At 33.6% G+C, this 21,254-nt stretch overlaps 2 protein-coding genes across 3 annotated transcripts in view; one reads left to right on the top strand and one right to left on the bottom strand.

The window, feature by feature from the left end:
* The window catches only part of LOC138711687 (uncharacterized), a 1,209,687-nt gene that overhangs the window by 91,590 nt on the left and 1,096,843 nt on the right, over positions 1-21,254 (bottom strand). The gene's annotated exons all lie outside the window — the stretch shown is intronic.
* Positions 10,908-20,707, top strand: LOC138711685 (uncharacterized). The gene is made up of 2 exons (XM_069842813.1): positions 10,908-11,035; positions 17,809-20,707. The coding sequence occupies exons 1-2, from the start codon at positions 10,952-10,954 to the stop codon at positions 20,605-20,607; spliced, it is 2,883 nt and encodes a 960-aa protein (XP_069698914.1). The 5' UTR covers positions 10,908-10,951; the 3' UTR covers positions 20,608-20,707.

A 21,254-nucleotide genomic window follows, 5' to 3' on the forward strand; every position in this document is an offset into this window, starting at 1 on the left:
CGAAGGTTTCCTGATCGATGGATAGGTAGAGGTGGCCCAATTGCTTGGCCTCCACGCTCACCTGATCTGAACCGTATCGATTTCTACTTGTGGGGCCATTTAAAATCATTGGTTTATTCGTCTCCGGTGCCTGATTTGGAATTCCTTCGGAATCGAATTGTGGCATGTTCTGAGGACATACGCAATACTCCTGGAGTTTGGGATCGTGTTCGCAGGTCAATGAGACATCGATGTGAGGTCTGTATTCAAGCAGGAGGTGGACATTTTGAACATCTTCTGTAATGACAACGACCTGCGGAAAGAAAAACGTTCCGGCGAATTTCAATGTTGTGAAGGCCATAACTCGGAAATGAAGCATTTCCGGACACATGTTGTAGTGAACTATTTTGATTGTCTACATGTGGGAAATACATACCTGAAATTATGCCCCGTATTTTTTAAACACCCTGTATATACGTATATACTGTATATATACATACACTGTATATAGGCCTATTCGGACGGTTACTATGAAATAATGCATTCAGACGAGAATGAAAAGACTCGTAGCTGTTTGTGGTTATTAGTTGTGGCTGCGAAATCGGCCCAAAAAGATGGTGGAAATAGCCACTTAGCGAGTTATATGTCTCTAAGACGTAATGAGTTAACATTTGAATATTACAGTCTTCAGATTGAGTAGATATTAGATGGTCAAAACTGCAATGTTCTAGATATAAAAGTTGCATACTTTAGATTGCCCACGTGGCATGACGTATTTTGAAAAAAAAAAACAACCGTTAACTTCGAAATATTTTAAAAAACTACAACAGTATAATAGCATTTTTGTCAGGTATGCTGGAACTCAGTTTACCTATATCGTCATGATCCTAGGGACTCAGTTTACCTAGCAAACAACTACTTGGGACTCAAATTACCTACCTCCTGACAGCATACCTATTTTTGGTTTGTGGAGCCACGCATAACGGGTCCATCACAACAGATGACTACAAGGAACTGAAGATGGAACTTGTATCAAGGTCTGTAACTATGGAGATACTGCACCAAGTTCCAGAACAGCTGAATGCCTACAAGACTACAATCAGCGTGGTAACCTAAATTATCTTTTCGATTAACGATTAAAGGCACGTACAATACATTTCAGGAAATGTTACGTACCGGTACATAAAAAAAATTAGGATTTGACGGTGAATGAGATGAGAAATAGATATTTTCGCAAGTCAAGTTCCAGATCAGGCTGGAATACCGAAAAATCTATTCCCGATAAAAATAATTAAATACCAAAAGTGCTTTGCAGAATATTTTGTAGGCGATAATCAGACTCTATTGTAATTATTCAATACTTCCCTGGCCATAACTCATAATTCATTCGTTTCAGCAGCTCTTAATTAAGAAGAAAAACATAATTTGCTTTAGTATCTACTAATGAAGAGAAGAAAATGTAATTAATTTTAATATTAGTTAAAACGCAAAACTTTAGATATGTTGCATTACCCTCTGTAGGCGCTCATAGCCATTAATTTAATTTTCAGTTTATTGCCATATTTGTTTACAAATACAGCGCCTAACCTGCGATCTAAAAGGCAAATGATACATTACCAGTTCTAATAAGGCTGATAAGAGGCGACGCCTTTCTTACGGCTCCAATATTAAGAAATTAACGCCTTTGTTGCCTTACTTAACCCTTATTCAATCATGAATTGAGCTGCAAATAATCAAATCACGCGCATCTACGTCATCAACTGTGCTTTATGCAAATATTGATGGGTAAGAAATGACCGGAAAAGTTTCGCTGACGTTCGTCGTCCATTTATTCAGGGGCAGAATTATAAAACTTCCCCCACACCTGCAGATTTAGCACTAGCGTCCATGTTCATTACTGTCATTTCATCCAGTACATCTCTTAAATCTGCTGAGAATAAATTTTTCTTCCTACGAAGGAATTTAACAGCTGATTAACAAACAGTTAAACCAGTAGAAAACAAATTTAAAAAATCCAAAAATATTTACGTATCTTGAAGATACTATTTCCAAAATTAAGTCCTTTGAATAAAACCCAGCCGAAAGTGGTATACCACATTCAATTTAACTAGTGGCTTGTGCAGCAAATACTGCTGCAAACTAAGTTCATTAGACGTTCAAATAAAAATTTTTCAGATTTATTTTCAATGAAGAATACTTGTCTTTTTGATAGTTATTTGCTTCCATAATAATGAAACATACTCCCTCTGAATGGATGTTTTTAGGCCAAATACTTTTTCTTGAACCTATCCAACTTCAGTTTTTGAGTTTCAACGCGAAAACGCAAGTATCAATGTCAGGACGATAGCAGTAGCTATTTCAGGTCATTGTGGATTGTAGGCAAAAGTTAAAAAAAATGTCAGGTTTGCTAAGCTTTCGAACAATAGCATTTTCGTATAGCTGCTGCATGTAGAAGTTGAAATGTAGAGCGTAAAATCATTTCATCCTACTAAGAGATCTTGCTGAAATGATCTGGAGACTACAAAATTTTCTAGGCCTCTTATTTTATCAGTAAGTAATACCTTTTGATCTTTCCTTAGGAACTGTAATTTTTGCGCTCTCTCGAGCCAATACTGAAGACAATGACACATATCAATACCTACAGTATACTACACCGCCATTAAGTATATGAAAAAGACCCAACCCCACTGGGTTAATAAGTATAAAAATATTTGATTTTTAATAACAATATTATTATCTTACTTAAGTTTTGTAGTTATATATAGCAGCCACTCAGTAAATTATAGAAATGAAGATCTAAATTAAGATATTCTCTACATTTACTTACATAACCACAAAACGTTTCACTTTCATGTCATCAATATAGCATGAATATTATGTACAATTAGTGAAAAATAGATGCATCATGATATTAACTACAATAATATTTAATTTCTAATGGTTTGTTTTATTGTTTTAAGTTTTATTTAACGATGCTCGCAACTGCAGAGGTTATATCAGCGTCGCCGGATGTGCAGGAATTTTGTCCCGCAGGAGTTCTTTTACATGCCAGTAAATCTACTGACATGAGCCTGTCACATTTAAGCACACTTAAATGCCATCGACCTGGCCCGGGATCGAACCCGCAACCTTGGGCATAGAAGGCCAGCGCTATACCAACTCGCCAACCAGGTCTACAATTTCTAATGGTAATAATGTCATCAAACCACCTCAAGTTCCGTAGATTTGAATATCCAATACACAGCTGTACTCAGAAAATTATACACTGAAGAATCAGTTTTTAATAACAAATTGAATTGAGCTCTAAATATGTCGGCAATCCTGCAGGTCATGGCCTTCGTGTAATAGCCTATTGTTTATCGTAGTGTGTGTTTTGTTCTGAAATTCAATCAAGTCGGCCGTGAATGCAATTAATTAATTCTCAAAACTGACGAAAGATGGATTTTGGAAAAAAGGAAAATGATGTAGGAAAATTGACATTTCACTGAAAACTACTACTTTTCCAAAAACCTTTGGGTTCCAAGCTTCAAAATGAGGGGTCATTTATTAAAATCCGTTCATCCGTTTTCCCGTAATTTCCATTACCAATTCAAATTATATATATAGATGATAAATATATTATGCTTGTTGATAGGTCAAATACTGAAAATAAATTACTTGACTGAACTGCGGTTAGGTTAGAAAGAGAAAACAGAATACAGCAGCCTATATAAGAGTAAAAGGAACGGAACAAGAAAAATAGGCAACGTAATGAAACGAAAATATGAATTCTTCGACTTACATTTCTCTAATACCTCTTTGGAAAATGTTTCTTTTTAGAAGGACTATAGGTATATTACAAGCAAAACTCAGCTCAGTCTCCTCGCGTCGCGCATGCTATACCCCTCTTACCCCCCTGCAGTAGGCGCGTTCTTTAGTAAGCGGCTACTGGTATAGCTATAACAAGCTATGGTTGCGGACATGTGCACTCAAAGAGCAGCTGTAACAATAACCAATTAAGTGAATATAACATTACAAGATGTCAACATCGTCTCTTTATAAGTCACAATCGGTATCTATCTTCACTGGAACTGTCCTCATATTTAAGTTTTAAATATTTGAATTAAATTAAATTAATCTATACTAATAATAAAACTGTAGCCGAAATTTTTCTGGTAATTTTCGATTTTCCAAAAATAATTGGTCCTAACATATATAATTAACCACCCTGAAACCGAAAATCGCTTTTTTGAAATTTTTGTTTGTATGTCTGTCTGTCTGTCTGTCTGTATGTTTATTACCTTTTCACGCGATAATGGCTGAACGGATTTCGATGAAAATTGGAATATAAATTAAGTTCGTTGTAACTTAGATTTTAGGCTATATGGCATTCAAAATACATTACTTAAAAGGGGGGTTATAAGGGGGCCTGAATTAAATAAATCGAAATATCTCGCTTATTATTGATTTTCATGAAAAATGTTACATAACAAAAGTTTCCTTAAAAATAATTTGCGATACGTTTTATTCCTACAAAAATTTTGATAGGACTGATATTTAATGAGATAAATGAGTTTTAAAATTAAAATAACTGCCATATAAGGCCGTGTAATGAATTAAAAAACAAATGACTTCGTCTATAAGGGGCCTTGACGGCAACAATCGAAAGCTATGAAAGATAGTCTACAGATAATGTTTCTGCGTTTCTATGAAGTAATATCGGAAGCTAAATTAACCGATTTGTATAATTAATTATTATTTCACCATTGGAAAGTGTAGTTTCTCTAGATGGACATAATGCTATAATGTTATTACAGTAACTTCTGAGTGAATCGAGGACAGGTAAGATTAAAATAGCTTCTTATGCTCGCAAAACTTGATAGGCTATTCTGTACATTCGTTTCCTGTATTTCCTAAACTAATTTTTATTACCAAATGAGTGGTCTCTGGATCAAAATGATCACATTTTAATTTTTTTAATTAAATTTAAATTACGTAACATAATAAACGATTTATCCTTCTATCAAACACGAATGTTCCCTGGATCAATTGTCCTATTTTAATTATATAATTAAATAGACACGTAGATGGGAGGATAATATTAGAATGGATTTGAGGGAGGTGGGGTATGATGATAGAGACTGGATTAATCTTGCACAGGATAGGGACCAATGGTGGGCTTATGTGAGGGCGGCAATGAACCTTCCGGTTCCTTAAAAGCCATTTGTAAGTAAGTAATTACTTTATATTTATTTCTAACTGGTGCAGCGGAGCGCACGGGTACGGCTAGTATTTAATATAAAACGCTATGCGACTCCCTGACTCTGTGGGAATAACACGTGTTCAGTTTAGCATAAGAAAGATAATACGTGCGCATGCGCATAGTGTCGGTGATGTGATTGGAGACTGGGAACATGCTGGGAAAGGAAGCATACGTCATCTGCGCGAGACAGTCACGCCTGCTAGTTTCTGCGCATAGAGCTTTGTTTGTTGAATGCCTATGGTAACTTAAGTTACTATTAAATTCGTGCATAAATGATATAAGAGGTTACATTTAAGAATATCCATATTATGCAGTGTGTAAATGTTATAGATATCAAAAATATTTCACTTGTAATAGGGATGATTTTTCTTGGGTTAGTTTACTGTTTTTTTTTTTCAACTGCTATATTTGTCTGAATGATATGAAAATGATAATGCCAGCGAAATGGGTCCAGGATCCAGAGCCGAAATTTACCCTGGGTTAAAATAAACCCCGGAAAAAAACTTAATCACGAGAGAGTGGAGTAATCTCGTTTCAGTCACACATGCTACGCATGACGGTGTTCCTGAACAAAAGTATCTGATAGACTTTTTCGATATTCTCAAGTTTAAACTGAAAGGTATACGTTTTTAGAACTGGTAATAGAATTTAGAACTGTAACAGGATTATTCGATGTAAAATAGCGTTCTTCTGTGTTGCTTTGAAGAAATCTTTGGAAGAAGTCCGGAGTTCTTTGAACTTGGCCATGGCATTCACCTACGCATTTTGTGACTGCCACTACCTGGGTTTTCATGTACAGGATCCAGGATTTCTTCCTCAGAATTTATAGCAGTCTTCCCTTTGTGGTCCTCTCCCCTCGAAACGTGGCAAAAGAATGCTAATGTCTCGTGGAAATCGTTCTTGATTTAAACGAACTGCTGTTTGTGAGTTACCTTTAACCTCCCCATGAATGAGATGTACAGGGACATCATTTTATTTTTACTTCAATTTTTATTGTACCTGAGTTTTTGAATGTACTTCACTCCCACCCCTTCTACTAATGAAGTTCAACCGTCTTCCACACAGATCCAAGACCGCATATACAGTCATAGTAGCCTTACCGTCATAGTACGTTCCAAAAATATGTTCGCGTTTTCCAATGACGAAAGAGCTTTCAATATTGAATCATTTTCGCAAAGGTTCTGTCGTCCATTTGCCTACGTCGCATTCCGGTTTTCCCCACCTGCTTCTATTCGCCTCTCGGTAAAGGCTAGTGGCTGGGCTGTCTTAGCTCTTTTCTGAGAACATTAATTTCTGTTAGGAATTGGACGTATACGTAATATTATACAACTGTTCAAAATAACTTAAATAACAGGCCTCGTTAAGTAATTAACTGTCACGTGATTTCCCTCCTTTCTACGATCCTGCGACACAATCACTTGGACGGACAGTAGATAGAATGTCTGAATAATTTTATCTTTTCGGATCGAGCAGAAGTGAAGATTGAATTTACAGTACGTAAGGTACTCTTTTATAGAGTAGGTACAGAATTATTTCAACATGAGTTAGGCCTACTAGTACGAAGGACGAAACTGGTAATTGGGATTACATACATTAATCGAAATGAACCGCCACCATTTTGAAAAATGTGTTTAAATATCAATATTATGATTATTTTTCAATTTAACTTCATTCTCTATATTGTACGCTAATGTGCTGTAGACAGTATAATATACATTGCATAATGAATACGTCCACATGGACAGCTCAGTTCGTGAGTAAAAACACTCATTGTTAATACTGTACTGTATTTTGATTAAACAAAAACCTAATGAAAATTATCAAAATCAAAAGCTTGATATTTCCTAGTTTACGTAAATGGAAGAACTACTTTTCTTCCCTCCTATACCTAGTAAAGTGATTTGTTTGTATATTACGCCATCGAACTCCAGTCATGGAAGGGGTTAGCAACCGTTGATTGAAAGGTATAGGCAGGTTAATATCAGAAATTATAGTAAAAATAAAATTATGTCCCTGTATATCACAACATTACAACAATATTATTAAAATGCATTTCCTCGAAAGCTACTCGACGCTATATGACGCTATCAGCCAACAATAACGTCAGATTGTTCACTTTTTCTCTGACCATGAATTCTAGTGTCTTTTGTCATATTCTAATATGACGTAGGTAGGCGTACTATCTTCTCTGAAAATATGGGACTCAGAATTTATCAATTGAAGGGAAAATACTAACATTACAACAAACTTTATTAACCAGAGGTCTGCATCGGACGTTTTCGCTCGAGTGCCAAGTAGTTCATAGCATAATCCGATAGGTAGCGCACATGCAAGATAGGTAAAATTGTCACGAGCGATAAGTCCTCGAATGGTATAAGCCGAGCGTTAGACATTCGTTCTTGTTACAGTAATGAACTGTGTAGTAACATCATAGATGTTTATCATTTCAAAACTTTGCAGTGTTTAACTAACCTCTCCATAGTACAACTACAAAACTTGCTTTAAAATGTAATATAAATGTTGTAGATAAATGTTTTTTTTTTCTTTTTTTCCCCCCACACAGGAGTGATTTTGTGTTTGCCACATCTGATAGATGTTATTGGATGTAAATGTAATTATTATAAACGGAGAACACAATCACGATAATGCAAGAACTGTATCAAGTTTCCTAGTAATAATAATAATAATAATAATAATAATAATAATAATAATAATAATAATAATAATAATAATAATAATTAGTGTATCAATCTTTTCGTCTGTAACAGTTGTGCAGAATGATTATTGGTTTTATTATATTTTCTGTGACGTTATCTCTGTACTAATATTATTATTAATCTACTGATATATCAATAATATTTTGTAAAACGTTTCTACATTGTCGCAGTATATAGGCGGAACACTATGTATGGACCTATCATATTATATATGTGGTAAATAAAATACTGAATAATTATTAATTAGCAATAATAACTGTATATCGAAGTTTTTCATACTATTACATTTATAACTTCATGTTCCTGTTTTGGTATGTTCCATTGACTGTTCCATTAACGTTTGTCATAAACGCAGAAAATAAAGCCTTATTTTTACCGTGTGAGCAAAACATATGTGTATCTTATCTGTCGCCTTCCATACAAGATAAGACATGTCGGTGAGATGACCTTGTACTGTGCTTCTATTTATTACGAGCGTATCACGACCGATCGTATCTCACTCGAGGGTGCGACATTCGACCGAGTTCAAGCGAGCGATTTAACTCCAATGCAGAACTCTGTTATTAACTCTTCTTTATTTAGAAATACGATACCTACAACAAAAAAGTAACTGTAATGTTCACTGACAGAAAGTAATATTACTTCGGATTAAATTTTTGTGTAGAAGTGTACAATTTGCCTATTTCCACTGTGATGTGTGTAGTGTTAGTTGAATAGTGGCGTGATCCAATGTGCCTCTGCCTTGCGAGGTTTAAATTGCCCCAGAATTCGAAGGTATCAAACGCTACTAATAAAATATTGTCAAACTATCTGCCGGTTCATGAACTCTTCTTGTGCAATCTAAAGCACTAATAACGCTACTAATATTTCACTCATATGTACAAGAGTTACCGAAGCCATCAGTTTGAAGGAAACACCTTTGAGAAGAGAATATTAGAAAAGTTATTAATGAAACAAAATTAATGTTATAACAAAAACAAAATTAACCCGCTTATACCACTCTGGTGATTTGTGAGTATTGTTTCCATTTTTCTCCATATTTACTTTTGAAACTCCATGTATTTGTCGCTTATATACCTACTAACATTTTCAAATAAGAATAACATAGAAGTAATTCGCTTTATTAAAGTGGGATAATCCTGCAAATCTAATCTTTCAGGTGAAGCTCCCTGTAAAGCAGATTTGAATAATTTCAAGGGAAAAATTGGTCCGGGGCCGGGTATCGATCCCGGGACCTCTGGTTGAACGTACCAGTGTAAAGCAGATTTGAATAATTTCAAGGGAAAAATTGTTCCGGGGCCGGGTATCGATCCCGGGACCTCTGGTTGAACGTACCAGTCACACAGTCACTGATTGTGCACTCGTTGTGGGTCTCTGGCGTTTCGTCAGCCCACGCGAGTTGTGTGGATATAAAGGGAAACGTTGAGACGGTGTCGGGTGGAATTCCCGGGTAGCTCAGGGGTAGAGCGCTGGTACGTTCAACCAGAGGTCCTGGGATAATCCTGTACCCCCTCCCACCTTAGCAGTCTGTATCATGAAAATTCCAGGATATGAATTTCAATCTGTAGCTTAATTCTCTTGCTTGTCTGGTTTCAAATTATTTTTTTTTGTATCATTTATATCATTTATTCATATTATTGTTTAAATTATTATAATTGGTTTCCAATTATTTCTATTTTTTATTTCTGTGTGTCATGGTTATTCTAAAAGTGATTTTGTTAGAAATAATTATCAGTGGACCCTTCTTACGAGATGCCCATTATAGTATAGGCGATGTCTTAGTTAATGTTTTTTAGGTATTGTTAGAAGTATTGATTTGTGCCTTTTTTTTTTTCTTTTTATTTTTTTTAATCTAGATTAAATTTGCAAGTTTCTTGCTTATGTTAGTTAATTAGTTAGTATACAATTAATTATGATACTTAATCACTCATTTAAAGTCTGTGTGGCTGCAACCTGTGTATATTTTTGTGTGGCTTTACTTTGTTTATAGTGTTTTTTCTCTCTCTCTCTTTATTTCTTGTGTAGCTTTACTTTGTAAGTGTATTTTTTTCTGTTTATTTCTATTATTGTATTTGTATTCCTGATGTTGTGGAAGAGAAGGCCTGATGGCCTTAACTACACCAGAATAAATAAATAAATAAATAAATACATAAATAAATAAATAAATAAATAAATAAATAAATAAATAAATAAATAAATAAATGTTCAAATATTTGAATTTCAAGAAAGAACTAAAATTTATTTTATGGGATTTATTTTTGTTGTTATTTATTTATCTATTTAGAAATTTCTATAGATCTTTTTAAAATTTTATTTTATTAGAATCAAATGTTTTGGAAATGCAGTATTTAAGTTTCAACGAATAACATAAATTGGAAATCATTGGAGTTATTAGTACTGTGAAATTCATAGCTTATAGCTGTGTTGTCCACTATGTCAAAACAGCTTTGAGGATTTTGTCTTGAAAAGGAAGAGAAGCAAGTTTAAATTTACTTTATACCGGTATGTTATCTTATAACGTCACCAGTAAAATATCTAAAGTTTTTAAACTATGGTATACGTTTTCAGCAATATGGAATGGGAATTTTTTTAACCACTCTGTATTTTTTTAAATAAGACGATTATTTTACATTTTTACATTTTCTGGAGGTGTACAGACAATAATACATCAATTGTTAAATATTCCAAATGCTTAAGAAAGATTAGTATATGATTTTGATGGGGGTAATTGTATTGGTGTGACATTAGAAAGTTAAATAATTACTCTTTTAAATCCACAGTAATTAATTAGTGCAATTTTGTATTTGGAGTATTGTGTTCCACCTATTTGTCATTTTATACTAACAATAAAATTTAATTAATACAATTTGTGCCACTTAGTCTTTATGGGTGCTGTGAAAACTATCTCTTAATTGGTTACTGATAGGAAGCGTGTTCATTATTTCTTTTCGAATTATAAATACGTGAGATTCGCCATCAGACGTCACACTCCGGAGGAAGATCATCCAGCAGAATGTGGCCTTCCTTGGTGCTCATTGCCTGCCTGGCGATTCTACCATCGCTCACCATCAGTGACCCCAAGCACAGAAACAAAGTGGTAAGAAAACTATTATCAACTTAAACACTCTAAGAAAATCACTCATAGTATACAAATTTTCCGTTTTTATTTTCTCCCTTTAGGCTGCTGTTACGAAATATTCGTAATACTACACGTTGTTAGTGCCATTTTCTACGATTGTATTAAAGGAAATTAAAATTAGTTGTTCATATTTACACAAAAAAAATATTTAAGTAACCACAGAATGTTCAAGAGCACAATATTGTTTTCTATTGAGTCATGTGCCATATCATGTTTATATCTTCGTAACTTACTACTGGCTTTTAAGGAACCCGGAGGTTCATTGCCGCCCTCACATAAGCCGCCATTGATCCCTATCCTGAGCAAGATTAATCCAGTCTCTACCATCATATCCCACTTCCCTCAAGTCAATTTTAAAATTATCTTCCCGTCTACGTCTCGGCCTCCCCAAAGGTCTTTTTCTCCCTCCGGCCTCCCAACTAACACTCTATATGCATTTCTGGATTCGCCCATACGTGCTACATGTCCTGCCCATCTCAAACGTCTGGATTTAATGTTCCTAATTAAGTCAGGTGAAGAATACAATGCGTGCAGTTCTGTGTTGTGTAACTTTCTCCATTCTCCTGTAACTTCATTTCAATTAGCCCCAAACATTTTCCTAAGAAACTTATTCTCAAACACCCTTAATGTCTGTTCCTTTCTCAAAGTGAGAGTCCAAGTTTCACAACCATAAAGAACAATCGGTAATATAACTGTTTTATAAATTCTAACTTTCAGATCTGTTGACAGCAGACTAGATGATAAAAGCTTCTCAACCGAATAATAACAGGCATTTCCCATATTTATTCTGTGTTTGATTTCCTCCCGAGTATCATTTATATTTGTTACTGTTGCCACCAGGTATTTGTATTTTTCCACCTCTTCAAAAGATAAATTTCCAAATTTTATATTTCACTTTTCGTACAATATTCTCGTCACGAGACATAATCATATACTATGTCTTATTATTACTTTTAATTATTATTACTACTATTGAGGCTAAAAGTAATAATACTTTTATGCAAGTAGGTATTTGGTTACTAATCCTGACATAATTAGGAACATTAAATCCAGACGTTTGAGTTGGGTAGGTCAAGCAGCACGTATGGGCGAATCCAGAAATGCATATAGAGTGTTAGTTGGGATACCGGAGGGAAAAAGACCTATGGGGAGGCCGAGACGTAGATGGGAGGAAAATGTTAAAATGGATTTGTGAGAGGTGGGATATGATGTAGAGAATGGATTAATCTTGTTCAGGATAGGGACCAATGGCGGGCTTATGTGAGGGCGGCAATGAACCTCCGGGTTCCTTAAAAGCCATTTGTAAGTAAGTAAGTAAGTAAGTAAGTAAGTAATTTGGTTACTAGGTTTGGAGACGACGGAAAACATAATTATAATATTTCTTAGAAAATGTAATTAAAGATTTGATCAACAAATAATATAAACATCAATTTTTAGAATTAGCCATTTAACAGCGCTGTATCAACTACGAGGTTATTTAGCGTCGATGGTATTGGTGATAGCGAGATGATATTTGACGAAATGAGGCGTACGATTCGCCATAGATTTTCTGAAATTTGCCTTACGGTTGCGAAAAACCTCGGAAAAAACCCAACCAAGTAATCGGTCCACGAGGAAATCGAACCAAGGCCCGAACTCAACTCGGCAAGCGCCTTAGCCGACTGAGCTACGCCGGTGGCATGAACATCAATTAGCGTCCTACATTGTTTCTGAACTTCGAACAAAATTTCTCTGAGCTTAACAAAGACTGTGGCAACATGCACTTGAAGTTTCGGGTTAGTATAAAAGAAATAACATTTTCTATGCAAGACCAGGATGTAAGTGTTTAGAACAGGGATGCAGAACTGGCGAGAGAGGGGTGGAAGCATGGGGAAATTGTTGGTTCCCCGTCCACAGTTCACCGGCGTTGAATGACGTCTGTGTGAGCGGTACGCAGTCTGTCTTAGTTCGGTCAAAATTACAATACTGATCGATGATTTGGAATCGAAGGACAATTAAATATATAAATTTGCTTGAACAAGTTCGAAATAAATTTCTAAAATATCTGTATTTTAAAAGATTTAATTATTATCCACAATATGATTTAGATTTAGATTTATTTAATAATAACATATACATAAAAACGTTACATTAAAGTAATCCGAAAGAGCAAAGCTCGTGTTCGGGGACAGTTCCGTTACATAGAATATGAAACATACAATTTTTTGATTTTATTTTTTAACGTTTCAACCTTATCACCAGGGAAAGGATTTATATGTAAATACATATTTACTTATAAAGCTAATATAATTTATATTTTGCATTATCTTTATGTTTCACAATGTGTAGGGTTGAAAAATCCTACTTTTATTTTCCATATTTTTCCATATTTTAGAGTTTAGTACATATTTTCGTTAATTTCCATATATTTTCCATATTTCATATAAAACAGTCCATATTATATTAGGTTTAACAATAAAACAAAACAAAATTCCATTAACTTTTAAAAATACATTTCAACAATAGAGATTTAAACACATGTTCAGTAATCCCTTTAACATCAGAGTTATTTGAAAATTAGCAGTCCTATCAACAATGGGAAAGTAAGTTACAAAACTGTATTAATTTAATTTAAAATTTTTAACAGACTTCAGTTGTGCAGCTCAACAGTTAAATGCCAGTCAGAGTACACATAGGTTCAGTTTTGTAAATCATACTATAAAGACGGTAAATATGCCAAAAGTACGTCATTCAGTCAATTTAAAATCAAAACTAACAAGTTACATTTCAGAATTTAAAGAAGATGGTTTATCAACTGACAATAAAATATTATTTTGTAATTTGTGTCAGTGTGCAGTATCATCTACACAAAAGTTCCTGGTGCAACAACACATTACAACTAGTAAACATCAGGCCAACAAACAACTAAATTCCAAGCAGAGACAATTGTTTTTAACACAACCAACAACATCGAATGTAAGATCTGAGTTTAACATCGACCTGTGCCGTTCTCTCATCTCTGCTGATATTCCTCTCTACAAACTAAAGAATAAGGTCTTCAGGGAATTCCTTGAAAAATATACTCAACATACAATCCCGGATGAGTCAACACTTAGGAAGACGTATGCTCCATCCATCTACGATGAGACAATACAGAAGATAAGAGATGAAATTAAAGATAGTTCAATTTGGGTTTCCATTGATGAGACTCCCGACAAAGAAGGTAGACTTGTTGGTAATGTAGTTATCGGTTTGTTAAGTGAACAATATTCTGAACGAATTCTTTTACATTGTGATGTGCAATAACAAAACTATAGTTAAACTGTTCAACGAAGCTATGGGTATCCTGTGGCCAAAGGGTATTATGTACGATAATGTGTTATTCTTTATTAGCGATGCTGCCCCTTATATGGTCAAAGCTGGACAAGCATTATCTGTTGTATATCCTAAACTGACTCATTTTACTTGTGTGGCGCATGCATTTCATCGTGTGGCAGAAGTGGTCAGAGACAATTTCCCTAAAGTAGATTTGTTGATTTCATCAGTGAAAAAAGTATTTCTCAAAGCTCCCAGTAGAGTTAACGTGTTGAAAGAAATGTACCCTGAAATTCCATTGCCACCAAAGCCAATTTTAACTAGATGGGGTACATGGCTAGAAGCAGTTGAATATTATGCCGAACATATAGACTCTATTAACAATGTTCTCCTTGCATTGGACTCTGAAGATGCAGTCTCAATTGATACTGCGAAAACAGTTACCTGTGACATAAGTGTGAAGAATGACTTAGCTCACATTCAGCATACATTTTCATGCATCATAAAAACGCTCAAAAGTCTCCAAAATAGGCACCTTTCACTATCTGAAAGTTTTGAAATTATAAATAGTACTGTGGAACAACTGAATCGTGGTAGAGGTAAAGTTGCAGATGCAGTAAGAGCTAAGGTGGACACTGTACTTTCAAAAAACGCTGGATATGAAGAACTACAAAAGGTTGTTGCTGTGATGAGTGGTGAATCAACAGTGAAGATTAACTTGGACTTATCCCCAGCAGACATTGTGAAATTGAATTATGTACCAGTTACTTCTTGTGACGTCGAACGCTCTTTTAGTCAGTATAAATCTATCCTCAGAGACAATAGAAGAAGATTCACTTTTCAGCACTTGAAAGAAATGTTTGTAACCTATTGTTATGGTAACAGACAATAAAAATTGTGTTTTGTTGAAACTACATTGGAAGATAAGGTACGTCCATTATATTTTTTGTTTAGTTTGATTAAAATGTACCAATATTTAACGTACATAGTCATTTTTTTATAATTTTAAGTCCATATTTAATTCCATATTTTGGTAAAAATCCATATTTAATTCCATATTTTGGTAAAAATAACTACATATATATTTACATATTTCATATATTTTTAGTCCATATAAATCCGTTCCCTGCTTATCACATACAACAAATTGCAATACTTGACTGTTTTTATATAAATTAATAAATAATAAAATAGATGATATTAGTATACACGTTAATATTTCTTATTATGTTCCATACAATGGTTTTTTAAATCCCAAAAGTAAATAAAATTCATACTATTATTGTCCTATTTATAGAGTTCTTCACACGTGTAATAGATTGCATAGCTTAAGAGAAATATATACTTGTAATAAGTTACATTTCTAAAAATGATACAGCTTATATTACATTGCGTTGTTTTGTATTAAGATTATTGTTGTGTTAAGATTATTATTATGGTATTAAGAATATTATTTCATTCATATTAACTTTGTTTCATGATTTAATGTATTTTGACTTCGTCGTTCCTACATCTTTATAGCTTTTACATTTCTTGTATTTGTACAGTTTATATCGTTAGATTGTCTTTGTCACCTTAATTTTGTATATTAATTATTAAATACAAAAACCACACACACACACACACACACACACACATACACACACACGCATATATATATATATATATATGTGTGTGTGTGTGTGTGTGTAATTTTTGTGTTTAATAATTAATATCTTAGTTATAAGTGAACATTGTAATTATTGGCTGCCGTATTATGTTCTTAAAATATAATAAAATAAAATGAAATAAAACAAAATAAAATAAAATAAACAAAATAAAATAAATCAAAATAAAATAAAACAAAACAAAGCAAAATAAAATAAAACAAAATAAAATAAAATAAAATAAAACAAAATAAAAATAAAATAAAACAAAACAAAATAAAACCAAAATAAAATAAAACAAAAAAATAAAATAACATAAATAAAATAAATAAAACAAAACAAAATAAAATAAAACAAAACAAAATAAAATAAAACAAAATAAAATAAAAAAACAGAATAAAACAAAATGAAATAAAATAAAACAAAATAAAATAAAATAAAATAAAATAAAATAAAACAAAGTAAAACAAAATAAAACAAAACAAAATAAAATAAAATAAAATAAAACAAAATAAAATAAAACAAAATAAAATAAAATAAAACAAAATAAAAGAAAGTAAAAGAAAATAAAACAAAATAAAATAAAATAAACAAAATAAACTAAATCAAAATAAAATAAAACAAAACAAAGCAAAATAAAATAAAACAAAGTAAAATAAAATAAAACAAAATAAAATAAAACAAAGCAAAATAAAATAAAATAAAACAAAATGAAATAAAATAAAACAAAATAAAATAAAACAAAATAAAATAAAACAAAATAAAATAAAACAAAATAAAACAAAGTAAAAGAAAATAAAACAAAATGAAATAAAATAAAATAAAACAAAATAAAATAAAATAAAACAAAATAAAATAAAATAAAACAAAATAAAATAAAACAAAACAAAATAAAACAAAATAAAATAAAAAAACAGAATAAAACAAAATGAAATAAAATAAAACAAAATAAAATAAAATAAAAGAAAATAAAATAAAACAAAGTAAAACAAAATAAAACAAAACAAAATAAAATAAAATAAAATAAAACAAAATAAAATAAAACAAAATAAAATAAAATAAAACAAAATAAAATAAAACAAAATAAAAGAAAGTAAAAGAAAATAAAACAAAATAAAATAAAATAAACAAAATAAACTAAATCAAAATAAAATAAAACAAAACAAAGCAAAATAAAATAAAACAAAGTAAAATAAAATAAAACAAAGCAAAATAAAATAAAATAAAACAAAATAAAATAAAATAAAACAAAATAAAATAAAACAAAATAAAATAAAACAAAATAAAATAAAACAAAATAAAACAAAGTAAAAGAAAATAAAACAAAATAAAATAAAATAAAATAAAACAAAATAAAATAAAATAAAACAAAATAAAATAAAATAAAACAAAATAAAATAAAACAAAACAAAATGAAAAATGAAATAAAACAAAATGAAATAAAACAAAATAAAACAAAACAAAGTAAAATAAAATACAATACAATAAAACAAAATAAAATAAAACGAAATAAAATAAAATAAAACAAAATAAAATAGAACAAAATAAAACAAAATAAAATAAAATAAAATACAATAAAATAAAACAAAATAAAACAAAATAAAATAAAACGAAATAAAATAAAATAAAACAAAATGAAATAAAATAAAATAGAACAAAATAAAACAAAATAAAATAAAATAAAATACAATAAAATAAAACAAAATAAACAAGATAAAATAAAATAAAATAAAACGAAATAAAATAAAATAAAAAAATACAATTAAATTAATATTATTTTGTCTTTGACAGGCGCACGTCCCGCTACAAAGAGTTCCTGCCCGTAGACCTGGTATTCTTCCCGTACGTAGCGGCAAGAAGCATCGTCCTGGATTCTCCCCCAGGCTTCCCGAGGGTTTCCCGCTTGGCCTAGGACCTATACGTATAACTGAACCTAAACGTGGTGGCGGAAAAGTATCTCGCATTCCAAGTATCAGGAGCGGTGGCAGCGGTCGGGGGCACGGCTTGACCCGTCCAAGAGTGAGGGGCACTTCACTTCGACCCAGTGTCTTTCCGGGTGGCAACAGGAACGTTCATTTAGGCAGACAAAAGCCTCACATCACTGGAGCTCGCGGTATTGGGCTCAGGTCAGGGCTGCACGGCGGGGGGGTCGGTGCGCGATTTGATCTGTCAGGAGCGCCACAAGTGATTCAATTCGGCGACGCTGGAATCTCATCCGGCTTCAGCATCGGCACTCTGGGGTGCATCACTGACTTCATACCTTCTGGCAACATCATAGTTGGCGAGCAAGTGACAGGCGATGTCAGCAGTACGATAAGCGAATCATGGAGCGAGATATTCCAACAATCCCAAACAATCACAGCTTCATCTACTGTGTCAGAATCCATCGCTTCAGCAGGATCAGGCGGTTGCGATTATTGTTCGGGGCCCGTGATTGAAACATCCCCATATGCTTTTGGCATTCTTGAAGTCGATTCTGTGGTTGAAACTGGCGAATCTATCAAGAGCACCATTCAGATCGAAAACAACGATTGTCCTATTGATATTCCACGTGATGGATCATTCATCAGCAAGCTAATGCTCAAGCTGAAGCTCATTACAATTCTCAGAACTAATCTGACAAACTTGTTCCGATATTTACTTGCTATACCCATAGCGAAGTCAAACAACGACTTTTATGTGGCAGTTCTTGCCATCTACAATGCTCTCAATCTTCGCCAGATTAATCTAGAACTCCTGTTACCGGTTTTGCCTCAAATCTTCTCGGCACCTACTCAGAATCAATTGTTGATTTTGGTAACGGAACTCGTTAAAATTGTACCAGTGGATGTTGTAACTTACGTGCAAAAGTTGGTTGTTGAAATTCAGCAGCCACAATGTGTAACATTCCTCGCTCCGGAAGTGGGAATACCTCCAATTGTTGAAGGTTTGACACAAGAAGAATTAACGTACACTGCTGAAATGACGGAAACAATAAAAGAATCTGTGAGTTCTTCTTCAAAATTTGGTGGGTTAGGAATTGGTTCTTCCAGTTCTGCAAGTATGTCAGAAACTGTATCCGGTTCTATCAGAGAAACTGTTAGTGGTGGCTCTTACGGTCCAGGACCATCTTTCACTAGCGTGGATATCAAGGACTCGATCTACATCGTGGAACAAATTCTACGGCCATTAGTTGTACAGATAAACAATTACCCACAAAAGGAATTGATTAAAAGTGCATTTTACTTACTTCTCGTCAACTTACCTCTTGATTTTGGTGTGCCAGAAGCTCCGATAAGGATACGTGATTTTGCATTGAAACTGATAACTCTCCTGCCTGACGAAGTTTGGGACGTTATAATTCAACAGATAACAGTCACAGAAGTGGTAGATATTTACACCATCGTCCGTAAATGCCTTGAAGTTATAGTCAGTGTACCTAGCTGTCCCGCTCTCATAACAACCTACGTCAAGGTAATACAACAGTACATTCCTCCACAATGTTGCATTCAAAACACCGTCAACGCTTTCTTACAACCCCCACCACCGCCATCGGTTATAGTTCTTCCAACACAGCCAGATCTGACTTCTATATCAACGTCTGTCAGCAGTATTGTTCCGCTTGTCGAATCCAGATTTGGATTTGCATTCAGCGACGAAAAGGAACTCATTGTATCTTCCGCTCCTCCAACCGAAGAAGACTGCATGAACGTTGCTAATGTCTTGCCTGTATGCACAAACGTTGTTGTTGGTTGCGACACTGTTCAAGACATCAGGGTCTTTCTTCAGAGACCAGAAATCACCGCGTTCGTTACGAGTCTCAACCTCGTTCCACAGTACTTCCCTACGAAATTGTCACTTGTGCAATACGTGCTCAGAGAATTGATTCAATTTAATTTGGGTGGCACTGATATCGTATTGAGATTCAAAGAATATCTGCGTGTCCTCGAACAGAGTGCTTTCAGCATAACGATAGAGCCCTGGTACACCGGTTTGATAAGGTCTCTGTACTACCCTGGAAACACAAGGGAACTAGATTATTACCAGGTTATAGTGGAGTGGCTTTCTCAGTCCAATTTCTTGACGTCTCTGGGACCTGGCTTCCAACCTAGTGGTTCTCTTACTACAGGTAGTTTCTTGAGGTATCTCTTTCAATTCGCCCAGAACTTGGAGTTTGTGCAACAAAATACTCAGCTGGTGTCTGCTCTGGACTTTTATGTAAACCGAATATTCACAGATGGTCTGGGAGCTCTGCCATTTGACTGGTACGAAGTTGTTAATACGTACGAAGTTGTGGAGGAAGTAGATGTCGCCCCAATAACTTTAGATTTCAACTCCATCTTCGAAGTTATCAACAGAGAGAGCATCTCAGTTAGTCTTGAGAGGAGCTTGTACGACTTTTTCAGTTGCGAATTCCAGCCTAAGGTCCACGCCATTGGGTTCAACTACTTGCAATATCAGACGAAAGGAGAGTGGTTCAAGGCTTTGGTCGAATACCTATGCGAACAGAAAACTGTCAGCACGAAGTGGAAGTCAGTGCTTCAATCCGTTTCACCACTCATTAGACTTAGCGGTCCAGGTTCGGAGCCTTTGAGTATTCTGAATTTCTAATATGTATATAGTAACACAAGCAAGTTACAATGTGTTAGTAAAACAACCTCAATTTTGTAGTTCTTGTGGAACTCTAAATAAATAATATGGATATCATGAACTTGTCACTTGGAGTTGTTATTTACATTTCCCAAAGCTCATATATAATTCATATACATTTAAATGCATACAGCAGGCGTCTCAAGGCCAACGCATGAAAGTTGTTACAGAGAGCAAGTGTAGATAGCGTAGTCAGCTAAAGAGATAAGCGCAGTACCCGAAGATAGCCGATCGTTGATTCATATTACAAGCATGAGCGAGCTAAGTTGTAACTGTCACGGGAGAAATGCCACAAAGCTGCACTTTTGAGTTGTACTGTCACAATAGACGGTTATTTTCGGAAGGAATAAAATTTCTTAAGTAGTTTGCAGTAATAGTAATAGTAATAATAATAATAATAATAATAATAATAATAATAATAATAATAATAATAATAATAATAAATTTATTTTCTAGTGATATATCAATGAGTAAAAATAAGACATCTGAACCATACATGTTACGTAATTATTTAAGCACAAGGAACTGGCCACCTTGCCCCATTATCTCCTGGCCTAGTTGCCTCATAAGTGGTGCCTTGTTGGTATCACTTGTGAGGTTGAGACCTG

This window comes from Periplaneta americana, chromosome 13 (genome assembly GCF_040183065.1).
Source record: "Periplaneta americana isolate PAMFEO1 chromosome 13, P.americana_PAMFEO1_priV1, whole genome shotgun sequence".
Lineage (NCBI taxonomy): Eukaryota > Metazoa > Arthropoda > Insecta > Blattodea > Blattidae > Periplaneta > Periplaneta americana.

Bases quoted from the DNA above. Each gene is read 5' to 3' on its own strand.
- LOC138711685 (XM_069842813.1), top strand. From the start codon at position 10,952: ATGTGGCCTTCCTTGGTGCTCATTGCCTGCCTGGCGATTCTACCATCG. The intron at 11,036-17,808 runs GTAAGAAAACTA...TGTCTTTGACAG, and splicing joins CCAAGCACAGAAACAAAGTG to GCGCACGTCCCGCTACAAAG.